Source organism: Ambystoma mexicanum, chromosome 3q, assembly GCF_040938575.1.
Source record: "Ambystoma mexicanum isolate Mex_15411 chromosome 3q, UKY_AmexF1_1, whole genome shotgun sequence".
Classification (NCBI taxonomy): Eukaryota; Metazoa; Chordata; class Amphibia; order Caudata; family Ambystomatidae; genus Ambystoma; species Ambystoma mexicanum.
Window position 1 is genome coordinate 649,657,842 of NC_090926.1, and position 25,405 is coordinate 649,683,246.

Consider the following 25,405-nt stretch of genomic DNA (forward strand, 5'->3'; position numbering starts at 1 on the left):
CTGGGTACTAATTAGCATTCTGCCCCTTTTGTACAGCGTTCTATGAACAGAATGCACATCTTCATGTCACAGAAGGCAATATTGTTGGAGTAAAGGGTCTATTACACATGTAGGGAAAGTTGCTAAATACCCAAACAACAAAGACAGCCCGTAAGCAGGGATGAAATCCAGTGGATTGGTACTGAGCCTCACTGGAGACTGTGTATAACTGTACTCAATATACCATTTTGTGAAATTCTATAAGTGAGCGTTACAAGCATGCAGAATATTTGCTTCCACCCCCCAGAATGGGAGGACTACTAGAAGTAATTATCCAATAGCTGGACACTGTTCAGAAGGAAATCCCTACTGGTCCATTCACTGGGCCCAGAGGAGCTGCGGATGCATAGAGAAATGCCACCTTCAAGGACAGAGCTGATTTGTGGATCTCAAAACCAGAACGGGGCAGCTTTGAAACAACGAGATGGCATATGAACCAAAAAGGGAAATGTGGCCATTAACATGCACAACTTGTGCTCAGGAAAACAGACCGATGGGGAGAACATTTAAGATTGTTTCAGCCCTGCACCAAATACCAGACAAACGTATCATGCATCAGATAATTGTTCAATTTTGGTATTATTCATACCGACAGCGTGATGCAAGAGCATCTCTGTGCGTGCAGTGCTATAGTTCTGTTTAAAAAATAAAGTGGCACACAGCCACCTATCTGCAAAGGAAGTGAAAATAAAAAGAAGGCAGAAGGTGAAGTAGAGGAAGCAGCAGCTGCCGAAGTTGCCAAAATGACTGAAAAGCAAGAAAGCACACACCCAAAATGGAGAAAAAAACCAAGGAATGCCCATTGATATGGGGGCAATGAAATGTTGCACTTGTGGAAAGATGGGTCACTTTTCAACTTCAAGGTCTTGTCCAGCTTTGGGACAGAGATGAAGCATCTTTGGGAGCAAGGGTCATTTAAGTGCCATGTGCACAGGCATTACGGTGTAACGCGCGTGTAACGATTGCCCCTAATGGGGCAACAGTGGCCTCGCCTTTTAGGCTAATGAAGGCACTCACCCCAGCATGGGAAAATGAAAGAGCAAAGGAAGAGAGAATAGACCGGCAGGAGATTAGAAATAAAAAGGAGAAGTGCAAACAGCATATGGTAAGAAACTTTGGAAACCAACAAAGAGAAGCTATAGGTCGTCAAGAATAAAACGGGGAGCGAATTTGGAGAAAGAAAGCCAATATTACACAAACCAATGCAAATCTTGAACATTCTCTTCAATGCAGAAGATAGTATTGTGGTGTGGACTATTAATCGAGAAGCCAGGTGGCCGGGAGGTGAATGGAAGACAAGAGAGTAAAGTGGATGGTGTGGATGGATGAAATAGTCATGGTTGCAGGTAAAGGTGGTGACATAAACACATCATTAGGCAACACTTCAGATTTTGCTGCTGAAGTTGGTGACACGTCACAGGTTCAGCCAATGAACTGGGAAACATCCCAGGGAAAGACCAGAAGGAACCTGAATGCCATAGAAGTCTGCAAAACTGCAAACTGGATCAAGTCAAAGCACTTCCAACAGAGGCCAAATCCCAACTCACTCAAAAAGAATTCTCAGGGGCGTTGTTGCGCGCGACTGAAGATGGTCGCTTGACGGAGAAGCTCCATAGCCGGCATTGTTACACGGCCGAAATCCTCGTCAAAAGGGTGCAATACATATCATACTGAAGCCGGCCACCCATTAGAGCACCCGCACAACAAACTGCTGAGCCTGATCCTCGATGAGCCCCGAGAAATGCTCCGTCAACCCACGTTACTTTGGGGACACGCTAGCGCGGCTGGACCGGCCTACACTTTCCGCCTCCCTGCTTCAACACACGCCTGCTTGAGGTGGTGGGTGCCGCTTATCAGCTAATTGGAGACCCAAAGCCTCTGCGATATGACTCCGGGAGGCACCCAATCCTAGGGAGACGTTCCCTATCTTGCCTCCCGCCGAGTATTAACTTCGGGCCACCTTGCCGCCCGCCCGGATCCGGGGACTCCTCCCCACCTCGAACTAGGCAGCCACTACAGCCGGGAACTGCGGGCTGTTGGCGGGGCTACTGCATACAGTGCTGCTGATCCGGGGGTCTACTGCAGTGGTGATCCACGACTGGACTTCTGCCCGAGGCGTGTCTAGAGCCCCATTGCCCGCTTCCACGCAGGGGCTATCGACCCGTGAGGCAACAGCACAAAACTGGAATAACGCCCCCTGAACCCCACTGCTCCGGAGGCATGCAGGTGAGGCCAGAATGGCCTGCGCTATCCGCCCTCCCCCTCTGGAGAGTGACTACTGGGATTAGCGCCATATACCAACTGATCACAGGTCCCTGATTCTAAACTACAGCTGTGGTGTACGACCAGACAGTGAGACGCGACCCCCCCCCAGGACCATCACTGGGGTACCAACACAGGACTGCCTCGCTGCTGCCCTGGTGATCCTATCCTTGCAGTGAGGTGCACTGCGCCGCTCTGTGTTGACCTAGTGGATTGAGGACCCCCCGCCCCGGGGCTGTGAAATACATGACCATCCGGGTGTGAGCTGAGCGGCACTGCCCATGTCTTCCCACTTCCCTATACTAAGGTAAGCTAGTGAGTGGCGAATGGCTACTCCTCACCAATATTGCAGCCTACATTAGGATGCAGTGCCCCCTCACATTAATGCTTGCATCTCCGATTCTTGGGTGTACAGTGAGACCTGAATAGCGACACATAGGAACTACGACATAGCTCGCACCAGCTAGTGCTTGTCTTGCATCCTGATCATTCTACTGGTGCTCCGCACACACTTTTTGCAACACCGCTGTGAGGCTCGTCGAGTGCTGGACTGGGAAACGTGGTCACTGCTCTACTGCCCTCTCTCTCCCCTGCTGCCATACCACACTTCCTCAGCTGAGATTCAAGATCACAATGACAAAGGGAGCCGGGAAAAAACAAAGCTCAATGAACATGTTTGCCAAAGCTGCACCTAAGACTGTGGAGGGAGCGGACAGCACAGAACCGTGTGAACCCAGTGAGCTAGACCGCATGATTGAATACATGCATGAGGCTTTTACCGCCTCGCACACTAAGTTGGACGATATGAGTGGTACAATTAGCTCAATAAAATCCCGAATGGAGAAAACTGATACCCTCATCACGGAAGTTGAGACTAGAGTGCGAACGACCGAAGACGAAGTCATGGCCCTTAGAGCAGATGTCACCTCACTCTCGAAACAAGTACTATCCATCAACAAGAACAATAACTACCTTGAATCTAGATCAAGACGCAACAACCTGCCTATAATAGGTGTGCCGGAAGATAAAATTTCAGGACCTATGGAAGAATTTGTGGAACGCACCCTAATGTCCTTGTTGGAAAGCCCCTAAATTCTCACTGCAATTTGCAATAGAACTGATCCATCGTACGCTTGCCACTAAGCCTAAGGCTCCTCCCCGCCCAATAATTGCTTGCATACTCAATAACCGAGACAGAGACAAGCTGCTACGAGCCACAAGAGCCAAGGGTGAGTTACTACTAGGCTTCACCAGAATCCACTTGTATCCTGACTTCTAGATTACGGTGCAACATAAGCGCAAAACTTTCATGGCCACAAAGAAGAGACTCTCTGATCTGAACGTAAAATACGCCATGTTATACCTGACCAAATTGAGAGTTGAACATAGCAACAAGGTGTATTTTTTCACTATACCCGAGGAGGCCATGAAGTTCTTAGATGACCATTTTCCTGGGTGAACCTAGGCAAAAGAGTGTCACTCCTCACAAACCCTTGTTAATTGATCCCTATTGGGATACAGCCAGTAGGCGACATAAATCTGTGTACTAACACTACATTTCCCCCCGATATGCAGTTGTTATTCTCTTCCTTAAAATGTGGACACTAAGGAAGTATGCACCCATAACCTGTTTTCAAGATGTAAATGTCAAGGCTGTGTTGATGCCGGGCTGTAGTCAGCGTGCATCCCCCCCATGCAAAGTTGAAAGCGTTGTTGGGATGTTCGGTGTGGGCTGTTCATTACTCTGATCCTCTGATTGGGTGAGGGATGGGGGTGGTGGTTTGAAGTTGTGAGACGATAATACAAAATATGCTTGACGTGTGTTTTTAACAATAGGATGCAGCATGGTTTGGTAGTGACTTTACAACAGTGCCCAATACTTTCCCCACAAGGACTCACAATCTATATCATACGTTGGCGCGATGGGAGTTGAGCCACTGCAATTTATGAGCTAGAATGTACGAGGGCTGGGCAATCTGACAAAAATGCAGTGACTCCAACTATATATAGAACGGCACAAAGTGCGCATCCTGGTCCTGCAGGAGACTCATGCACTGGCTGCAGGATGTGAGAAATGTGCCATGGGCTGGGGCACACAACAATACTATACTTCATATTCAACCCAATGTAGGGGTGTCATGACCCTTATACACAAATCTGTACAATATGTCCATACAAAAAATCTCACGTAGTCCCCCTGGACCGATATGCCTTACTACGAGGCACACTGATTGGTCAGGAAATACTCTTATTGAATGTATATGTACCCAATATTGATGATCCCAAATTTTACTCAGAAGTAATGGACTTACTAGCGCTATACCCCCTTATTGCAGTTCTATGGGGTGGAGACTTCAATACAATAACGGACATAGACATTGATAGGTCAGAATGTAAGTCCCGGCAGTTGACCAAAGTGGCCCACGTGCTGCAGGCTGGCCTGGTTGACTTGGGGGTGGTCGATGCTTGGAGGGTCCTTAACACGGCATCACGTAAATATTCATATTACTCCACAGTACCCGACTCCCACACCCGGATAGACATGTGGTGGCTGTCTAGCACTCTCATAAATCGCCTCAGCGATGCTGATATATTACCCAGAACCTTCTCAGAGCACTCTCCGGTTACACTGGCACTGACACTGGGAGGTACATGGGGTACGAAAAGGATATGGAGATAACAATCGCTACTAGACCCTGTATTTGAGGCTGAAATGGGGAGACATGTTGAGGAATACTTTGCAATAAATACGGGCTCTGTAGATAAACATGCAACTCTGTGGGAAGCTTTCAAGGTTTATGTACATGGTCTAGCCCTGGCTACTGATTCAGGGCTACTCAAAATGATACAGCGGGACATTCACACTAGCAAAACCAATTTGCACCGGCTGGAACAGCAGAATGCATCTGAGTCTGACGCTACCGTTCTAGGAGACATTAAGAATGAGCTTGACAGATTTCACACACATGCAGATAGAGAACTGAAATTCCTCGACAACCCGTGATTTGTGAGAAAATATGGTGAGGGCGAATGCCTTGGCAGACTTCTGGCCAAGATGGTGCGGCAGGCCAGGGGCAACCACCATATTCCGTTTGTGCAGGACACATCAGGGACTTTGGTTCACATCGGACGAGGCCAGGGAACACCTGAATCGCTCCATATCCCCAGAGGAAATATCCTGTGCCATCGAGGAGGCCCTCCCATCTGGAAAGACACCAGGCCTGATGGCCGCACAATGGAGTTCTTTAAGCATTACAAATCCCACCTTGTCCCTCGACTGACAGCCCTATGGGAAGAATCCTGTGTTTCGGGAGTACTCCCCCCCCAACATTACGCAAAGACGTGATCACAGTCTTGCTTAAACCTGACAAGCCAGCTGAACAGCATGGCTCCTACCATTCCCTCTCCCTCATAAACTTTGATATTAAAATATTTGCTACTGTGCTAGTTCTCAGACTGGCCCCTTATATGGGACACATTATTCACCCAGATCAGTCCAGTTTCGTTATTGGCCACTCCACTGCACTGACCCTGAGGTGCCTTTTTAATGTCCTGTCCCAGAAATACCCAGGCATGCAGCTTGTTGCTGTAGCTCTAGATGTTCAGAAGGCCTGTGACTCGGTGTCCTGGCAGTTTATGTGAGCAGTACAGGGTAAATGTAACTTTGGACCCTGGTTCATATCATCGGTGAGATTACTGTATACGTCGCCCACCGCCAGAGTTAATGTGAATGGACTGCATTTGGCTCCCATAGACATTTACATTGGGACCCGACAGGGCTGCCCGCTGTTGCCCATATTATTTGCCATCGTGATGGAGCCACTAGCCGACGCAATCCGATACAGGCATGCTCAGAGAGGAATAAGACTTTTGGGCAAGCCAGAAATCATCTGATTGTATGCTGACAACGCACTCTTATTTGTGCGTGACCCAGTGAGACATCTAGCCCCAATTATGCAAGACATTCAATCCTTTGGCATCCTGTCCGGACTCTGGGTCAATTGTGCCAAATTGGAGCTGTTTCCGCTCACTGATGCGACTGTGGCACCGGCAGATCTCATGGGATTTACCTGGTCCCGCCTGGATACCTGGGGGTTGTTGTGACGCAACACTCGGCTTCACTCTACCCCGCAACTACGGTGTATATTTGCAACAACTTGTAGCTAAACTATGTGGTTGGGCAAAACTTCCACTCACAAGAACGGGTCGCATGGCGCTCCGTAAAATGATTATTCTCACAAAACGACTGGATTACTTTCTAAATATACCACTGTGGCCAGGCACGGTTTTCTTTGACACACTGAAAGTAGTGACTACCAACTTCTTGTGGCACGCAGGTGCAGTTAAGCTAAAATGGAACACCATAACCAGACCGTACGCACACAGAGGCCTCGCGGCCCCTGACTTTGAAAAATACTGGGTGAACACCCAGGCACACTATGCAGCCTACTGGTTTGATGTAGACACACACAATCCACACGTGAAAATTGAACCACATGCGGCCAGTACTCGCGATGTTCGTTCTCTGATACAACCACCAGTGTGGAAAGACACAGAAGTCAACAATCCTATCGCTGTGACGGCATTGGCCTGGAGCAAGATATGGAAAATACTAGATAACTCTCAGTCGTTCCATGGGGGCTTAGCATTATGGAATTTCTTCCCCTCGTTTCCTAAAATTAGCAGTATAGCTGTGCGACAGTGGGCGACCTATGGGTACATAAATGTGGGAGATGTCTTAAACACGGGGTCCTTTATCGCATTTCAGGAACTACCATCGCCTTCGCAGGGACAGTCCTCATGTTGGCTACAATATGCTGGGCTCTGCCGCGCTGCTAAAAAAGCCTGGACAGAATTCCCTGTGGTGCCACCTGATGAACCACTGTTAGACATCATTATGGGAGGAACATCTACTTGGGGTGGAGTGGCCAGATTGCACAACCAGCTACAGAACCACAGCAGCAAACCCTTGGTGAAGCTTCATGAGACCTGGGTCAGAGATCTAGATCTAGACATCACTGACAAGATCTGGGAGGCCATGTGCCTGCAAACCCGAGCAGTGTCTCTCAACTCCAGGTTCCATTTAATACAATTTAAAGTATTACAAAGATTCCATTACACTCCGGCCAGACTACAACTCTTCTCATGCACTCACTCTGCTCTGTACCCTAGATGTAATTCTGATGGAGCGGGATAACTCCACATGCTTTGGAACTGTCAGAAACTGGGGGAGTTCTGGGAAGGGGTATGCAATAGTATGTCTACGATGTTTGATTGCACTATTGAGCCCACCCCACAAAACTGTTTCATAGGTTTGAGAAACTATTGGCGAGCCTCTGTATGCTATTGACAATCTGCTGTGTACTGTTGCTGTGGTTGCGCCCCGCTTGCCCGTCTGTAACACATTGGCTGTCAGCTGTTACATGGGCATCCGATCTAGAGGAGAGATGGTCCTCACTACAACCTATAATGCAAACCGATAGATATAGGACTCCCTTTCGCAATTACTTGTTATGAACACAAATGAATACTCACGATAACGAGAGCTTAGTGACTGATTTGTGACTCTTCTACTCCCCAACCCTTGCGTGTTATTGCAATGTTGCCTGAGTCGTTTCTCGCTATGTTCTGTGTTTTGATTGCATCACACCCAATGTGAGAAATCAAAGATGTAAGATTGTCATTTGCATTAATGCTGCTACCCTCTTCTTTTGTTGTAATGTCAAACACTTTATAAAGTAAAAAATATAGAATTCTAAGACGAGAAATGATGTGAGCTGATGAAGGACAAGTATTAGAGCTAATAAAGGAAACCACAAAAAGAAGCAAGGCATCCCAAGGGCAAATGGCCATTGAAGAAAATCACCTGTCATCTCTACATACAAAGTTGGACTTCATGACTACAAGCAGCACAAGTTGTTTGGATCCAGCAATTTTATTTCTTAATTAGGTGCTTTTGTATAGCTGCCATGCCACCAAATGGCAGCTTCCGAACATTGCCGGTAAACAATGGTCAGGGTCAGAGATTTTCTAATAGAAGTTCAAAAACCAAAGCCGATGGTTAGGCCAAGCAGAACATGTGGATTTGATCTTCTAGGGATCTGGTTCAGTTCTAAGTTGCCGTGGGAGAGTATCAGAGGGACGAGTCTTGCTAGGGTAGGGATCGTCTACTGAAATGTTTATCCTTTAGATGGCTGGTGACCAACACAGTCTGGAAAGTCAACTATGGGGGCTAGTTTGTTTGTGATGTGGGAGCATCACAGAAAAATTGATGCTATGTTAGAGAAAATGACATCCTCACACTGTGGTGTAGAAGTGGCTGGTGTACAAGGAAATTAAAACTGCCCCGCACGAGGCTTAAAGGGCCATTCATTGATTCCATACCAGATCCTGTCCAGCAGCCGCGGAGCCCGGCAGAATGTATTCAATAGGAGGTATCTGGCATTGTGACCGCCAAAAAACATTGTTACTGGGCTAGCCTTACGTTAAGTTACATTGACAGCTTCAATCCTTACTCAGGATGTCTACAATAAGACTTTTTGATTAAGATCCATTCCTCACACAAGGCAGCGCCTGGAGGTGATTCATTTATTGCCACAGTATACAAAACCATCAATTTACCACGTGACTTCTTAATCAGCAGGTGACATCTTAGTGTTTTAACAAACAGGGTAAGATCCCACATGACAATAGATCAGTAAGTGACACCATGCATTCACTTCGTCTGTGGCCTAAGGTGCCCTCGACTACACGCCACACAAACACACCGTGGGGCATGCAAACAAACTAGGCCAGCGTTCAAATGGACTGCTACCTTCCAAAGTGTACTGCGGTTCATAATTGGCTGGCGCCTCTCCAAAAAAGAAACAATCCCTTCTTAAGCCACGTCTGATCTCCCCTTCTTTGCGAAAGCTGATTTTTCAGAAAAGCGTAACACGTGAATCATGTCTAAGCTCTGGAATGGTTGTAGCTAAGAACATCTGTAGCAAGCCTTAATTATATGAAGAACATGCGGATCAGATAGCAGTACACTTTGCTTTGAATTAATGTAAGAGCTGTGTGTGTGTGTGCGTGCGTGCGTGCGCTGGCCCCTCCCCCTTGCAACCCAAAGCCTACATGAGCGGCCAGACAGAAATGAAAATATAACAGCCCATGCAGAGATGGGGTTGGGAACCAGCCTTCGCTTCCAACACTTCTCTCCGAGGGCGATGTTGCACAAAATTTGGCAGCTGGTGCAACCCAAACAAGACTCTCGCGGGTTGGCTGCGCTGGCCACGAGACTCCTCTTAGGACCAGCGAGGCCAAAGGACAGATGAGCTCACCCGAATCTCGGCACACTGCGCATGCTCGCCTGGACACATGCGCTTTTCTCATTGCTGTGAATGTCCCTTTTCACCTCATTCCGCCAGCCCCAAAACTTTGAAAACAGACGCCCCAACCTTAAACAGGAGTCGCAAGTTTAGGGCCAACTGGTCTTCAGTCAACTTTAAGCCATAACTAAGAAAATGATGGGTATTGTGAGGGGTTTTCCACTGGTCTCTTCTCCTATGCCACAAATGAAATATCAATGATGGGGCCCAGTTGCACAGTGTCGACTGTAGAACAACAAACACACTTGCAACACGTGTATCCTCTCCCTACCTAATTCCTGGCAGGGCTATCGGCTAAGAATTGGAATAGGTTGTTAATAGTGTCTTCAAATAATCCAGATTTAAAATGATTATAAAATGGATGATGCATATGTATTAACCCCATCCTAATGCACTTCCAAGTTACACAGCAGTGATTGTCAGCATCACCCGGCTTTTATTTTTTTAAATAAATGACCTACCGTTGAGTTTTTAACAGAAGCCTAAGAGATGCAGGCATCTGTCACTGAGAGTTATGTCTGCTTCATTCCGAAAAAAAGACTGCTGTTACCCAACCCGTGTACACACACTTGATCATGGACTCCCCAGTGTAACTGAAAGCGTCATACATGTCCCTCCTCTGCCACTGAGTTGCATGCGTCCTTCTTTCTACCCGTCCTGTTATTGACTAGTGTTTAGCTGTGCCCAGGTGCATACATGCCATGCTGCTGCTGTGAAGTGCGTTCTGCTTAGGCGAAGTACCTAAAAGCTGTGGAAGTGCACGTGTGAGTAGGCACCGCCTGCACCGCTCTCTGGGTAACACGTTTCTGTTTGAAGTCTCCTACAGGCTGGCCTTGTGTCGGTTACAAGTTTCGGACAGGTGCAGTAAACAACATAGGTCTTTTGATGCTCCAGCGCCACCCCTATGCTCTGGTTATACGTCCCCCATACACCATATCGATCTACCACAAGCACATGTCCCTGTCAATCCAACAACAAACATCTGCTTAGAAAGGTTCATGTTACATGACATCTCATAGTACAATAGAAGGCAAATACAGTTTTGCATTAGTATAAGAAGTCGCAGTTTGAGGTTTATGCTCAAGATTTGAAAGAAGTGATTTCTTTTCATTAGTAATCGTTGCTAGAACACGGTGGGCTTAAAGCTCCAATGTGATGCTGGTTGCATCAGACATTTATAAATCAGGCAAATTCTGTGCCGAGAAGGCTTCTTGAGATTCTTCTGCCCCAACATCAAGGTTCAAGCTTCCTTCTGTTCCACCATGAGGCCCTGAGATAATTGGAACCTCCTCCTGTCTCACCAGCACGGTCAGAGCTTCCTTCTGCAACATCATGAGCGTCTGAGGATTGGAACCTCCTGCTGTCTCACCAGCAGGGCCAGAGCTTCCTTCTGTTCCACCATGAGGGTCTGAGGCTTCTTCTGTCCTATCACGAGGGTTGGAACCTCCCGCTGTCTCACCAGCATGGTCAGAGCTTCCTTCCATTCCACCATGAGGATCTGAGGCTTCTTCTGCCCTATCATGAGGGTTGGAACCTTCTGCTGTCTCACCATCAGGGCCAGAGCTTCCTTCTGTTCCACCATGAGGGTCTGAGGCTTCTTCTGCCCTATCATGAGGGTTGGAACCTCCCGCTGTCTCACCAGCATGGTCAGAGCTTCCTTCCGTTCCACCATGAGGATCTGAGGCTTCTTCTGCCCTATCATGAGGGTTGGAAATTTCTGCTGTCTCACCATCAGGGTCAGAGTTTCCTTCTGTCCCATCATTTGCACCTGAGGCTTGGATCCTCCTGCTGTCTCACCAGCAGGGTCAGAGCTTCCTTCTGTTCCACCATGAGGGTCTGAGCCTTGGAACCTCCTGCTGTCTCACCAGCAGGGTCAGAGCTTCCTTCTGTTCCACGATGAGGGTCTAAGCCTTGGAACCTCCTTCTGTCTCACCAGCAGGGTAAGAGCTTCCTTCTGTTCCACCATGAGGGTCTGAGCCTTTGAACCTCCTGCTGTCTCACCATTAGGGTAAGAGCTTCCTTCTGTTCCACCATGAGGGTCTGAGCTTTCAATCGAATAGAATAGGAGGCAGTGGTTTCTTTTTCTTGTGCGTTGCAAGCAGACTGGTGAAAACAGTGATAGGATGGGTAGAGTGCTTCTACCTTCTATCACCTCAGTCTTAGAACAGCCCAAGGATAAGAAATATCTTTCACTCCACAAATGTTTGAAATCCTGCAGCTTTGAAAGTGCAGGAAGAGTAGGGACAGCTTTAGCGGTTGAAGAAATAGACACCTAGATGGGTAAATCGCCAGTGTATTGAGTAAATGTGATGCACATTCTCAGACACAACTACGACCTGATGGAAACTCTACTTTCTGAAATGTTTGCATTTTTTCCAAGTCTGTATTTGTGTTTTCATATTTTTGTGTCCTCATCTTAGCTGCAGCAGCTGAAGTTCATCAGGATTCACACAAGATTAAGAATCTAGAAGGGGCACAGAGGATGCACTCTTTTCAAACTCTGTCTTCACAGATCCTTCCACACCAGTCAATTAAGTCAATTGGAAGATGCGTTGGCCTAAATTGATGGGAGGGAATGTTTTCAGACTATTATGGTGCATGATTATGGTTCAATAGTAAGGTTATGTTATGGGTTAGTACACCACGCTTCGCTGCCGTTTGCATGGTGCTGGCATTTTGGTGGAACCATCCAAAGAGGTTTGGGTTTGGTTAGTTAGGAAAGGTAAAATGCAAGATCATTTCACTGTTGTGTTGCATTCAGTATGTAACTGGCGAGATGTAGGAATCTGCTGTTGTTTTTCTGGTGGGAAGGGTGTTCAACTCCCCTCTCTGGATGGTTTATTTGGTGTTTTATTTATTTATTTTCACATTTATAGCAGAGTCCAAAGCCCTGAGGCATCCAGGCCCTAGTTACATTTTCAAGACTGTTACAGTGAGGTACAAGACACTGAGATTTAATGCAGAATTTTCTGTCTAGACATGCCCCGCTTACTGAGTCCATATTAGAGCACGGCGGGCACGCAGGATCCCAGCAAAGCATATACAGGGAACATTACTACAGTGGGTCCGCGTAGCGCACGCCAGCAACGTCGCACCCAGTGGGTAAGGGGCTACAACGGCTGTGTGGGGCATTTATTTTCTTTTGTTTATTTATTGGGCATTTATAATGCACCAATACACAATGTGTTTCAAGGTGCAACAAGGCAAGGGGGGGCAGGGATGACAAAAACAAAATCGGTCCTACCAGGCCTTATGACATTCAGATCCTGCAAGTGCAGTAACAAGAAGTGTGGGGGGAGTGCCAGTCAGGGGGGAAGGGCCAGTGAGAAAGTGAGTGCCAGGGGAGGCCAGGTGGACAGAGCCAGGTGAATGTAGAGAGTGCAGGGGAAGGAAGGTACACAAGCTAAGTGCAAGGTAAGAGTCTGGAAGGGCTCAAGGGGTGCAGGCCTAGCCAGGCTAGTGCAGGAGGAAGGGGGGGGGGGGTAGACCAAGTTCAGGGGTAGACCGGACAAAGAGGGTCTGATGCTCTGCAAGAAATCAGAAGGAAGCAGGCAGCCATTCACGAGGCAGATGGGACATTAGCAGGAGAGGGGAGAGGGAAGGAGGAGAAAAGGAAGGTCTTGAGAAGCTTCTGGAGGTTAAAGAGATCCGGCTCAAGTCTGAGAGGGGCAGGGAGGTCATTCCAGGGGGGGCGCCTGAAGATGAGAGAGATCTACCCCCACTCTGCTTGGAAAAGCATCTGATCTGCAGAGAGTTGGAACTAGAAGACCGAAGGGCTCTAGTAGGAAGGTATTTAGGGAGAGAGAATTTGATGTAGCAGGGTCTCAGGCTTTGTGGTTGATGCAGAGGGTCTTGAACTTGATCTTTGCAGCAACCGGGAGCCAGTGGAGGGATTTTAGGGGTGGAGAGATACGGCCCCTGGGCTTGAGGCCAAGGATACGTTTTGCAGTCCTATTCTGGATTAGTTGAAGGGGGCGAAGGGAGGAATGAGGCAGAATGAGGAAGAGGCTCTTGCACTAGTCCAGTCTGGAAAGGACCAGAGCTCTGGAGACATTGAGTTTCTGGGGGGAGGTGAGGAAAAGAGAATGCCTCTGAGGAGGTGCAGCTGAAAGTGGGCCTTCTTGGCAAGGTCTGTGATGTGAGAAGATGAGAGAGGAGGTGAAGAGGACAGCTGTGTGTCATCTGCATAAGACTGACAGTTAGGAGCTAGATGTTGAAAAGCCAAACAACAGGACAGAGCCTTGAGGAATACTGCAGGTGAAGAGTGAGATAGAGGAGAGAAAAGAGTCAAGTTGCACCTGGGAAGGTTGGTCAGAGAGGAAGGAGGTCATCCAGACCAGAGCCAGGTCCCTGATGCCAAGGATATGACAAGAGTCGATTTATAAGGGTGGCATGATTGACCTTATCAGAGGCAGAAGAAAGGCCAAGAAGGATAAGAACGGAAGAAGAGTTGGAATCGAGATTAGAAAGCAAGTCTTCACGGGTGTTCAGGAGTGCAGTTTCCCTGCCTGTGGTAGCTCCGAAGCCATACCAGTGATCGTGGAGACAACCAACTGATTCAGTGTGGTGGATAAGCTGGGAGATGGCCTGCTTCTCCAAGAGTTGGCCCAGGAAGGGGCTAATGGAGATAGGGCGGTAGTTAGCCAGAGCAGACTTGTCTAGTAACCTCATCAGCTTATATGGGAGAGAAAGAGGAGAGGAGGAGGAAAAGGGGGAGGTTGGCTAAGGGAGGTCTGAGAGCGCACGCAGGAGAAGGGAGTTGTGTAGAGGGGAGTAAGGACAGGATGTACTGAGTTTTAGTAATGAAGTGAGAGGCCAAAGCAGTGCAGAGGGCCAGGAAAGGCAGAAGACAAATGGGAATTCAGTAGGATTGGCGAGTTCCTTGTAGATTTTGAAAAGTTCAGCTGTGTTGTTAGTGGCCCCAGAGATGCAGGCAAAGGCCCTCTTCTTTGAGTCTTTATTGCCTTTGGAACAGGCGGCAGGCCAGTTTATCAGGGAACATTTTTGAACAGAGTAAAAGAGGGCCTTCATCAAGATATGTCATTTCTTTCAGTGTAGTGGTAAATCAAGGAGACTCGGTTTTCGTAAGGAGAGGGAAAACTCAAAAGTGTATATGTTACGTTTAAAACTACACTTTCACACATGTTGGTGTACTGACCCCTCGTTGCGAACACTATTTTGTCACCCAGCAGGTTGTAAAAATATACCATGGACAAGTAAGTTCTGAAATCATTTTGCTAGCCCCTACAGGTCCTCTGCCACTCTCTGGTCACATACAGCGGCAAAATCACAGTGCTGTATTACTAGCTACTCTACACCACGTTTATATACCTCGGATTCTAACTCTTCAATGCATGGCTATCATCTCTACGATGCAAGTGGCCCATGAGCAACATCTCAGGAGAACTGCCTCTCCTTCATGAAGGGCCTGAGGGTGGCCCTTTTTAGCTGCATTGGGCTCATGTTTGAACGGCTCATATTTCCGTGAAACGTGACCCCCAAATCCCTCTTTTTGCAACCACCAGCTCCTCTTTCCTGGTAGTTATAGTTCAGTCTCCAAAGTGCAGCCACTGTCTTCCTACAGGCTTCTACAACACCCCTCATCATGCATTTTCAGGAACTGACCACCCTGTCAGCTCTTTCGCTTTCTGTACTCCTGGCCAAACCTTTCTCTGTCCCAGGGATGTCTCCCATTATCCTCTTCTTCAGAGAGTTAATCCCCATGACCCCCGGCTCTTTTAAAAAAAAAATTGTCAAGGGGGTGACCCCTGTGCTTCCCCTCCCCTATTAAAAACACTCTGCTCCTCCACTTGCCAAATTGGCAATCCCTGCTCAGTGCCTCCCCCGACTCCCTGGTGTGATGTTTTGTCATTCACTCATGTCACGTGGAAAGCGACATGGGGCAGTGGGAAGGGGAGGGGCGGGGAACACGAAGGAACATCAGTTCCTGTTCTGTGAAGCCAAGAATAAAGACGTATAAAGCAGCTCTCTGCCTCTCTATTACGCAGTGAGTGTCTGCAGGCCTGTTGAATGAGTGTTGAGTCACCCACAATCCACCACAAACAAGGACTGGACTCAAACATGCAATAACCATGCCAATATCCTTGGACTTATTCAGTGGATTCAGAAACACACGACATTGCATCTCACCAGCATTTGCCCTATTGTTTAGTGTCTCGCTATTAGCTAGGTTTCACTCCATTACTGCGCATACAAAAATACCGAATCCGAAAATGCAGAAGGTTTTACTGCGCATTTCGCAGCAAATATATGTGGGGGGTGGGTTATGGTAATATATTAAGAGGGGGGGTGTGGGTGGGGCTGCATCTAATAGTGTGAAAATAAAAAAAGTCGACATCTTGGGATTCAGTATTTCTGATGCACAGTAATCCCATAGATCCCATTAGAAGCCGGGTTCATTCTGCCTTTTGGCTTAATACGTGTTCACATGTTACCTCTGGATTTCGTCCATCATTTTCAAGGGATGGTGCTCCAGCACGCAGACGATCTATCGTTCATGTCACCCTGACGACTGACACGTATATAAAGTGTTATTAACTACAATACACAGCCAACTGCAAGAAGAGGATTAGACTGTAGCAGGTCACAAATGGCAAACTGCTTACATTTTGTGATTGTGTTATGTATCAGTAGGTTTGACCCTGTTATTTCGGTGGTTCAGATTGTGTGTGGGCGCAGTGCAGAAGTGTGGTCTGCCCACACCTGTCTTGGGATGTTTAATCATCTACAGAAACTGATAGTATGGAGAGTTGAGGGATTGACAGGGTGGTGTCTGATTCACTGTACAGCCGGCGGAATGTTGGAGACAGAATCTGCCAATGGGAAGAGACGAATCTACTTACTGTCTTTGAGCCATTTGAGGGATACCCAGAAGGCACTCTACTTTTTAAAATGAGAAAGGGTACCCAAAAATGCCCCATAGTAGAAACTTGCTGGATGGCATTACTGTGATTTTGTAAGCACAAGTTGTAAAAAAAAGGTAGACAGTTAGGAAGACATTTATGATTCCCAAAGATGCACGAGCCCCTGTCGGAGGTCAATCAATGATAACACCTCAGACAATTTATCACATAACCAAGTAGAGTGGTGGGAAACCAATGGCCCTCCAGATGTGTTGGGCTACAACTCTGACAAGCTCAAACGAGTGTAGTCAGTGGTGAGTGAAAAATCTGGAGTTTTGCAGGTTGCCCACGGCTGAACTAGAGATTCATCTGAACAGTTAGCTAGAACACTAATAATCGTTAGAAAATGGGGACTTACAGTTACATCTAGATAAACGGAGTGACCGTGTACACCGATAGCCTGCAGGGCCTTTTAATCTCTTGTTATGAAGTCTCCTCGTGCAAAGTCTATATATTGCTATTTGGACATTTTACCCATAGTGGGGAAAGAACTATGTTTACAAGAGGAAGAGAGAAAGGAGACATATCTGCAATGGAACTGCTAACATTCCAATGTATTTATCCACTTTAAAGAGGGGGCCGGGTGATTCAAAGCAAATGGTCAACCTTCTCCAACGCTGCGCTGCTCTTGGCAAAGACCACATACAGTCATTTATTTTGCCAGAAGGTCATAATTTTTGTTTCATTCTTTAAATTATTTTAGCACAGTAAACCTCTCCCAACTTCCTTTGCTGGTCAACCCAAGGCCGTCCAGAATGAATGTATCATCAGCGTGTATGAGACAATTTGCTGGGCAACAACTGATTTGGGGAAATAAGCATTTGGTTTATAATCGAAACTGGGGGAGGACTGCAAAATACCAATTAACTCTTACCTGCTGGCAAACCAGCTGCAAATGAATCAAGAAAAAACTAAAATCATGATCCTGGGAAAAGGTGTGAGCAAAAAGGAGAAATTCACATGGAAGGTACGGGAAAAAACACTGGAAACGGTGGAGGATTTTAAATATCTTGGAGTAACATTGAGCAAAAGCATCAAAGAAAACCCGATGTGTGAAATTATTCTGAAAAAGCTACGCCTGCTAATAACACAGACAAAAATACTCTCCAGGAAGTATGGTCGCTTCACAATTGCCCCATTGCTGACGTTCTACAGGATGAAAGTCATTCCTACTTTAACGTATGGGGCGGAAGCAATGCCCTACATTACACCACTTTTTTGGCAGAAAGTAGAAGGCCGATACCGGCGCAAAGTCCTTAATTTACCACACTCAATTCCTGTGGGAGTCATTAGGAAAGAATTTACTTTACAGTCATTAAACTCCAACGTAGCACGGAACAAATTGATGCTTTACTGCAAAATGCTCTTGCCTAACTCCTTATTGATACTTAAGTCAATAGAACAAGACATTAGAGCAAGGACTTGCAAGATGCTGCAACAATGGGAAGAGAGAATCACCCTTCGTCTTGACTGGGCAGGCTGCTCTCGCGAGGATCTCATTCACACTCCAGGAAAAGTAAAAAAATTAGTGATGGAGAGAGACTGGATACAAACAATAGACAAAGCCCAGCTAGTAAAATCAATAAAGAACGGCCCAAAAAATCCAATAAAAATTAACGAAACGAGAGCCTACCTATTGAAATGTCCCTCCAAGAAAGTGCGTGAAAGTTTTATGCGGATCCGCCTAAATATCTTATACACAAACAAGATATTAGAGAGGCGAAAACAAGTTAACACTAGTCTCTGCCGATTTTGCTGCCAACCAGATGCAATCGAAACTTTGAAGCACCTACTCCTAACTTGTAGAGGTGTGAATGAAATTCGCACCCGTCATCTGGGGCATCTATTTGGCAAATTTGACTTTGTTGACGAAGAGGGGAAATGGAACAACTTGAGTGGAGAGAACATTAAATGGACCATCGCTGTTGTGGGTTTTTACGAAAGTCTCGGCCTTTTGAGCCGCCGGGAACAGGGTAAAGTAAATAGTACAACTGAAGTTGATGATACCTCAAAGAACAAAAATGTTCTCTCTGCCTAGTCCTTCCCGGAATCCCTCCCCCCCTTCTAATAGCAGAGGCTGGCAGGATCCAGACTTTTTCTTTTCTTTTTAACACTCAGGAACAATCTTGTAAAAATGTTTTTTTTGTTAAACAATTAAATCAAGTAATTAAAAAAAAAAAAATAAATAATGAAGGCATTGTATAGTACGCAATACCTTCCAGCTCATCCATCACGGACATTCCTTTGAGCCATTGACCTCTACCTCAAATGAACTTGCCACCAGGTTCGTGCAGGGCAACAATCTCTTAGGGCCCAGTATGTAAATCTATTATTTTGTGTCAAAATCCAATTCATATGACAACTGGTGCTTGTACGTTTCAGTCTTGAACAGTGGTTGCAAATTTGTACAAGTGCAAATAGCTTTTTTGAAACAAGTACCCTTTACATTGCAATGAGATAAACATTCAATGTTTTCAATTTGTCTGACGTGAACACACACACACACACACACACACAAGCGCGCGCATGCACACACAAATGTATTCATGGGTGGACCGGTCTTCAACTGTATGGTGTACTTTGATCAAACAAATTATATTCTCTGACTTGCCGAATATCGCAGGAGGATCAAGGTTTTCCATTTTCCTTTAAAGCAACTAGGGTTGAGTTTAAGCTCATCAAGTGTTAATATCGGCTTACGAAGGGCAGCACTCTCTTCCAAATGGCAAGGCACGCCACTGGAGTTCCAGTCTTATCACTATCTTATTTGAAGACTAGGCTCAAGAAGTCAGCAAGATATTCGTGATGACCTTAATCCGGCTATTAACTCAGTCTTGTCATTTATTTAGTTCAGGATGTTTAAATAGTATTAAAACTGTAAATCGGACAAACCAAGAAACCTTGTTTTTCTAATTTTCTCAGAATTGTAAATGCCAATCTTAGAAATAGAAATACACACACACAGAACAATTGTGTTGTACAAGCTTAACAGACTAAACACAAGAACAAATATTCACATGCATGTTGTGTACATGACCCATGTGAAAAAATAAAATGTTTTAATTACCTGTGTGAGAAGTTGCTCAGGTGTAAGACTATTTATCCAGCGTGTATAACGTTCTGTGGAACTAGCAGGCTCTCTCTTTATTTGGCAGCCAATAATCTGAAAGCACATAAAACAGAGTAAGGTAAATGTTGTACACTGCTCCCACGAAGAGACTATCCTCTCAAATGAAGTGGCACAAGCCTTTTTTCCCAACACAGTCTCACTTGAGATGTTTCCAAATCTTTTTGTTTATGGATCAAGTAAGCAAAACACGTCATAAAAACACCAACGTCAAACTCACTTATGCCAGTTCACTCAAAAGAAAGCACATCACTGCAAATACAAACTACCGCGCCCTTCATGAATCCCTAATCGGTAGGAAAATATGAAGGAAGGGGGAGGAAGGAGAAGGGATGGGAGAGAAAATGAGGGAAAGAGAGGTAAGGTGGTTAGGATAGAGGAAATAGTGGGGGACCAGAAGAACCGCCAAGGAGTGCACCAAAACCAGCAAACACATTCTCCCTTAGCAGATAGAAAAAGGCCACCTTTGCCAGCAACATATAACCTCCCCTCCCTGCACTACAACTAAACCCGCAGTTTGACCTAACCCCTTACTAAACATCACTGGACTAGTAGGGATCTTAGAGAGGACCAGCCTTCTCAAGATCGCCTCCTCACCTCTAACTCTGTAAAATGTCACTGGCAGCTGCAGGGTGAGTGAAAGCATCATTTGTTGGCTGATAACCACCACAAATCTGCCCATGCTCCATACCAATGCCGTTACCATCAGTTCTGTAGGCAATTTCTGATGGTCTTCCTCCTAGCCAATGTTGCATTATATTTCAGTCTGGGAACATCAGAACCCTGGGCTATTCCAATTCAGACTGCCTTCTCCTAGATGCCCTCTTCAAAAGCACTTCAAAGAGATCCGGGTCACTGAGCATCAACATAACCAAGCACCCTCCTTGCCTACTCGAAAAGGAAGCACCAGCTCAGAACGCCTGCTTAAGGACAATCCAGATTCCGATTAATGGCACCAGCACCTCAGTGTCCTCCAGAGACTGTTGAGATGCACACAGTGTGTAATCAGCAAATGGGAAAGCGACCGCCAATACTTTCAATCATGAAGCATGCCCTAAATTGTCTATCCGCTCAAGTCTAGGAAGCCCATGCAGTTCCGCAAAGTCCGCCAAGTCCCTCAGGTTAGTCTCAGTGGCTGCCATCCAATCCTCCACAGCCTGAAGGTGGTCCCCCATTGAACATGCCTCCTTTTATTACTACTCACTCTGCCGTCAAAAGCCTCCAGATGAGATTTTATATTGGTTGTGGATCTTTCTGCTTTATCCAGCTTTAGGTGGAGTGCAGCAATGCCAATTTAAACTTCCCACATACTCTAAGATATATCCAGTTCAGATGCCCAAGCGTAATTCTCTCCAGAAACACTGCTTGTGGAAAAGGAACCACTATCAAGCAACTCTGATCCAGTGTAAAGAAAACACAAAACACCACCACCTGCCCAGCCTGCTGAGACTAGTGATATGTCCAATATAACAAACCTTTCCCACAGAGTTCTGTGGCTTCAATATTTCTGTGAGAAAAGATGTGAGCAGGCCTTGTAAAGTTGGCCTTACTCCTAATGTATTTGCAGCTGTCACCATGGCTCAATGAGCCATCCACAAAATCTCTTTCAGGCTCCAAACACCATGGGGGTTCCTCATACCTCTACCGAGCCCAAAATGGGAAAGCTCTCGCCTTCTTCCTGCCTGTGCCAGTCCCGGGACGAGTGTGTGTGAGGCTTCCATCTTGGATCATCACTCAGCCGCGGCTCAAGGGCTGCACTTCATTTCAGGGCTTATCCCATGAGTAAACGAGCTCCTGAGAAACATCAAGCCCTCCAGGTGATCTACACCTTTAAACCATGCTATGGGGCACCTCACCATACCACTGGAGATCATAAGAGTCCTCTTCCCGGCTGCTGGCTTCGCCCGATCACTTGATATTTTTAACCCTGGGCTTACTCGCCATACATTTTATGTAGTTCAGTTTTGTCTTTTAGCCATACATTTCGGTGGGGATAGGCTGTGCAAATCCAACCACAGTGCTCAAACATTAGGGATACATCCCTAATTGCTAAAGCAGAAAGGCCACGGATTAAAAATCAAAAAGTGAAGCTGTTTCTCCGGCTGTCTAGCCACCACCGCCTGGTTCTCTGCTAACATCAAATATACCAAAATAGACTTTAAATTACATCTTCTCTTCAATGTGTGTTTGTGTTTGTGTGTATTTATAAATATATATAGTAAATGATACAACTGAGAATTTCAAGAGTACACGCATCATATTTGCTGAACCACCAGATGTTCCTCAAACTGTCCAGCCACCCCTCCCCAGGTCTCTGCAAACATCAAATATACACAAATAGACTTTAATTTACATCTTCTATTATATATATACTGGGTTTTATTGAATACATGCGTGGACCATGACTGACTAGTGTACCCACTTTGGGTTTCATGTGTTCATTGTAACATTATACACGGTCTGTTATTGTCTACTCTTTAATTGATTTTTAACATGGCATGCATACTTTGCCTGTTTTACTTCTCCATGTTATCACATTACAAGATGTCTGCCGCTGGTGCTATCTTTTTATATGGAGAGTTGTGCAGTGAGTTGACACAGTGAAAGGACTACCACAATGTACTTAAGCAAATTTTTTCTCTTATCCCCTGTTTGTGAACAAGCGCTATGTGAAGCGTGAACCGCGTCAACAGAACATATCCCATTGGTGTCCTGCCTCTGCTGCATGTTGGTTTGCTTTTTGATTTTAAATGCTAAAAACTTGTAGCCAATTGACCTCAAGTTTTTTCTTGTTGCGGGTCTTCTTGACTTTTTCACGACTCAGAGTGCAGTTTTTTCCGCTTCGGCAGCACCTCCTTCCTGTGTGTGTGTATATATATATATATCGAAAAAAGAAGAAGAAATGGCGAACCGCACTTCCGCGGGCCAAGGCATTAATGCTGCGCTGCACTCCACAATCCGGACAAAACACAGAAGACACCATGTGGAAAATACCGGTGCCTTTAATGTTTATAAAAATAAAAAATGCATTGCACATAATAATGTACAACACACAAGCAGCAACATAGAGACAAACAACAGCAGGACGCCGTGGTACACAGCTTGCAGACAACGCGCTTCGCACGCGCTTGATCATATATATACTAACAAAAAACCATGTTAAAGGGACATTATCGGTTTGTTTAGTTGTACAACATGCTTTATTCAATAAAGAGTACCTATAAAAATAATAATATGAAAATAGAAAAGCATATCCGTGAACAGAAAAATCTGCGTCTCTAGAGTCGTCCTTGCACTTACTGAATATGAAATATATCTTGAAAGCAAAAGAAACATTTAATACACAATATGTGGGGTGTAAATGCAGCCCCCGAGTGACAGAGACTGAGAGGCCATGCAAGGCCCTATTGTGAGAATAAAGCTGGCTGATGTTGAATCCCATTGGAATATGCAGGCCAGTTCAAACATTGATTTCCGACTTCAGGCCTACTGAAGGAACACAAATGGGCCTCTCTCAACATTATCAAAATGGACAGGTGCTCAAGTGAAGGAAAATGTGCCTGAGAACTGAAAACTGCAAAATTGCAAAAGACAGTTGTGGCTGAAAATGCTGTTTTCATAAAATATGAAAGGCTACCATTTCATTTAATTAAGGAGACAGATTGCAGCATTTCACATTGACTTCAATGCAGCACAAGACTGTGATCCAGAAATCTAAAGTGAAGCCAAGCACTTTGCATTTGTCACAAATAAAACACTTACTTTTCAACATTCAAAATTACATAATTACATAATGCCCCCTTCTGCTTAAAGTCTTCCAGGGTCAAAAAGGTATTGTTCACATACAAATCACCCAGTTTAGTCCCTCCTAGCTTATCCATCAGTATCGTATATACCCGCTCATTAGTGACATCCAGGTCAGGAATGTACTTTGCCGGGTGTCCCCGAGAATATAGCACCACCCAGCTTGTGCCACCCACCCCTATGTAATCCGCCAGCCTCTGCCATGCTGCACACGTACTAGCCACCACCCCCATACTCCCTCCCCTCTGTTTGGTCCTTCACAGGATCGCCACCTGTATATAAATATAGGGCCACTATCGCCCTTACAAGTTGAACGTGAGCTCTACTGTGCCCCTCCTCGTACCAAAAATATAGGAAATGTGCTTGTGCCACCCAGCAATAATGTTCCAAATCTGGGCATGCCAAGCCTCCCCTGATAAAGCTGCGTGAGAACCTCCCATCGCACTCTCGAGACTTTCCCCGCCCACAGGAACCGCACCAACATTCCCTGTAGCTTCCTAAAAAAGCATTTTGGGAGAATTAACAGGAGATTCTGAAATAAATAGTGACTTTTTGGTAGTACCAACCTTTTGATGGCTGTGACACGGCCCATTAAGGAAAGGAGGAGCCCCTTCGACCTATTTAGCTGCTCCTGCAACCTGTCCACCGTACTGCCGTAATTCTCCCTGAATTGAATATCGGTGTCCCTCGAGACATCTATGCCCATATATCTGGTGTGAACGGGCTACCACCTGAATCCAAAGCCATCTTCAAAAGGCTCTTCCCGGTATCTGGACTTTTCATCGAAAGAGTTTCATCAAAGGTAAGCCCATCTAATTTTTTCCATCGAAAAAATATGCATCAAATGCATATTTTTGGGGTGGTGTAAAGGGTTCATTTTATTTTAGGAGTATTTTTAAGGGTTAAAAACGGGGGGTTGAGAGGACAAAAAAACGCATTTGATGCATATTTTTTCGATGGAAATGTTTCGATGGAAAATCTTCGATGGAAAGACCATAATCCGCTCTTCCCCATCCGTGATAGGGAGAATCACTGATTTATCAAAATTGATTTTTAACCCTGACATTTCCCCGAAGTGTATTATCTACCGCAATACCGGGTTAAGGTTTTCTATAGGGTCCTTCAAAAATAAGGCAACATCACTGCATATAAAGAGAGAATAAGCTTATGAGAATACAATTGTATACCTCTCTGCAGGTGGTGCCCTCTAAGCACTGTGGCTAACGTTTCCATAGGCAGCACAAAGAATAGTGGTTAGAGGGAGCAGCCCTTTCACGTCCCCCTTTCCATCCGCAGAGGTGCTGAACGATCTACAATTATGGCTACACTTTCCATGGGGGAGGCATATAAAAGAGCGACATATTTCAGAAACCTATGCCCCAAGCCCATTTGCTGGAGGGTGCTAAACAAATATGGCCACTCAACTGAGTCAAATGCCTTCTCGGCATCTAGTATGACTGCTACCGCCGGTATGTCCTGACTCACCCCCTCGAGAAGGCCAATGAATTCACAGAGCCGAAAGGTGCCGTTTCTCCTTGGAATAAACCCCGATTGATTTGCCAGGACTAGCTCACGCATAAAGGAGAGGAGCCTGATTGCAAGCAGTTTAGTCAGGATTTTATTATCCACATTGATCGTGGATATAGGCCTATACGAGGAGCAGCTCTCCACCAGCTTCCCCTCCTTGTGTAAAATCGTGATCAGGGCTTCCCTAAGTGTTGGTGGGAGGGTACCCAGCTGCACTGCCTCCTTATATACCTGAAGTAGATACAGGGCCAGTATATTGCTATAGGCCTTATCAAATGTGCCAGTAAGACCATCGGTCCTGGGGATTTAGCCCCAGGTAGGTCTTTGATGATATTCCTAATTTCTTCCAGTTT

At 45.9% G+C, this 25,405-nt stretch overlaps 1 protein-coding gene across 1 annotated transcript in view; it reads right to left on the reverse strand.

The window, feature by feature from the left end:
* Window positions 1-25,405, reverse strand: part of B3GNTL1 (UDP-GlcNAc:betaGal beta-1,3-N-acetylglucosaminyltransferase like 1) — a 2,124,914-nt gene that overhangs the window by 1,270,147 nt on the left and 829,362 nt on the right. Inside the window, exon 6 of the mRNA XM_069654544.1 lies at window positions 19,662-19,757. Within this exon, the coding sequence (XP_069510645.1) occupies window positions 19,662-19,757 (96 nt within the window). The remainder of the gene's footprint in view (window positions 1-19,661; window positions 19,758-25,405) is intronic.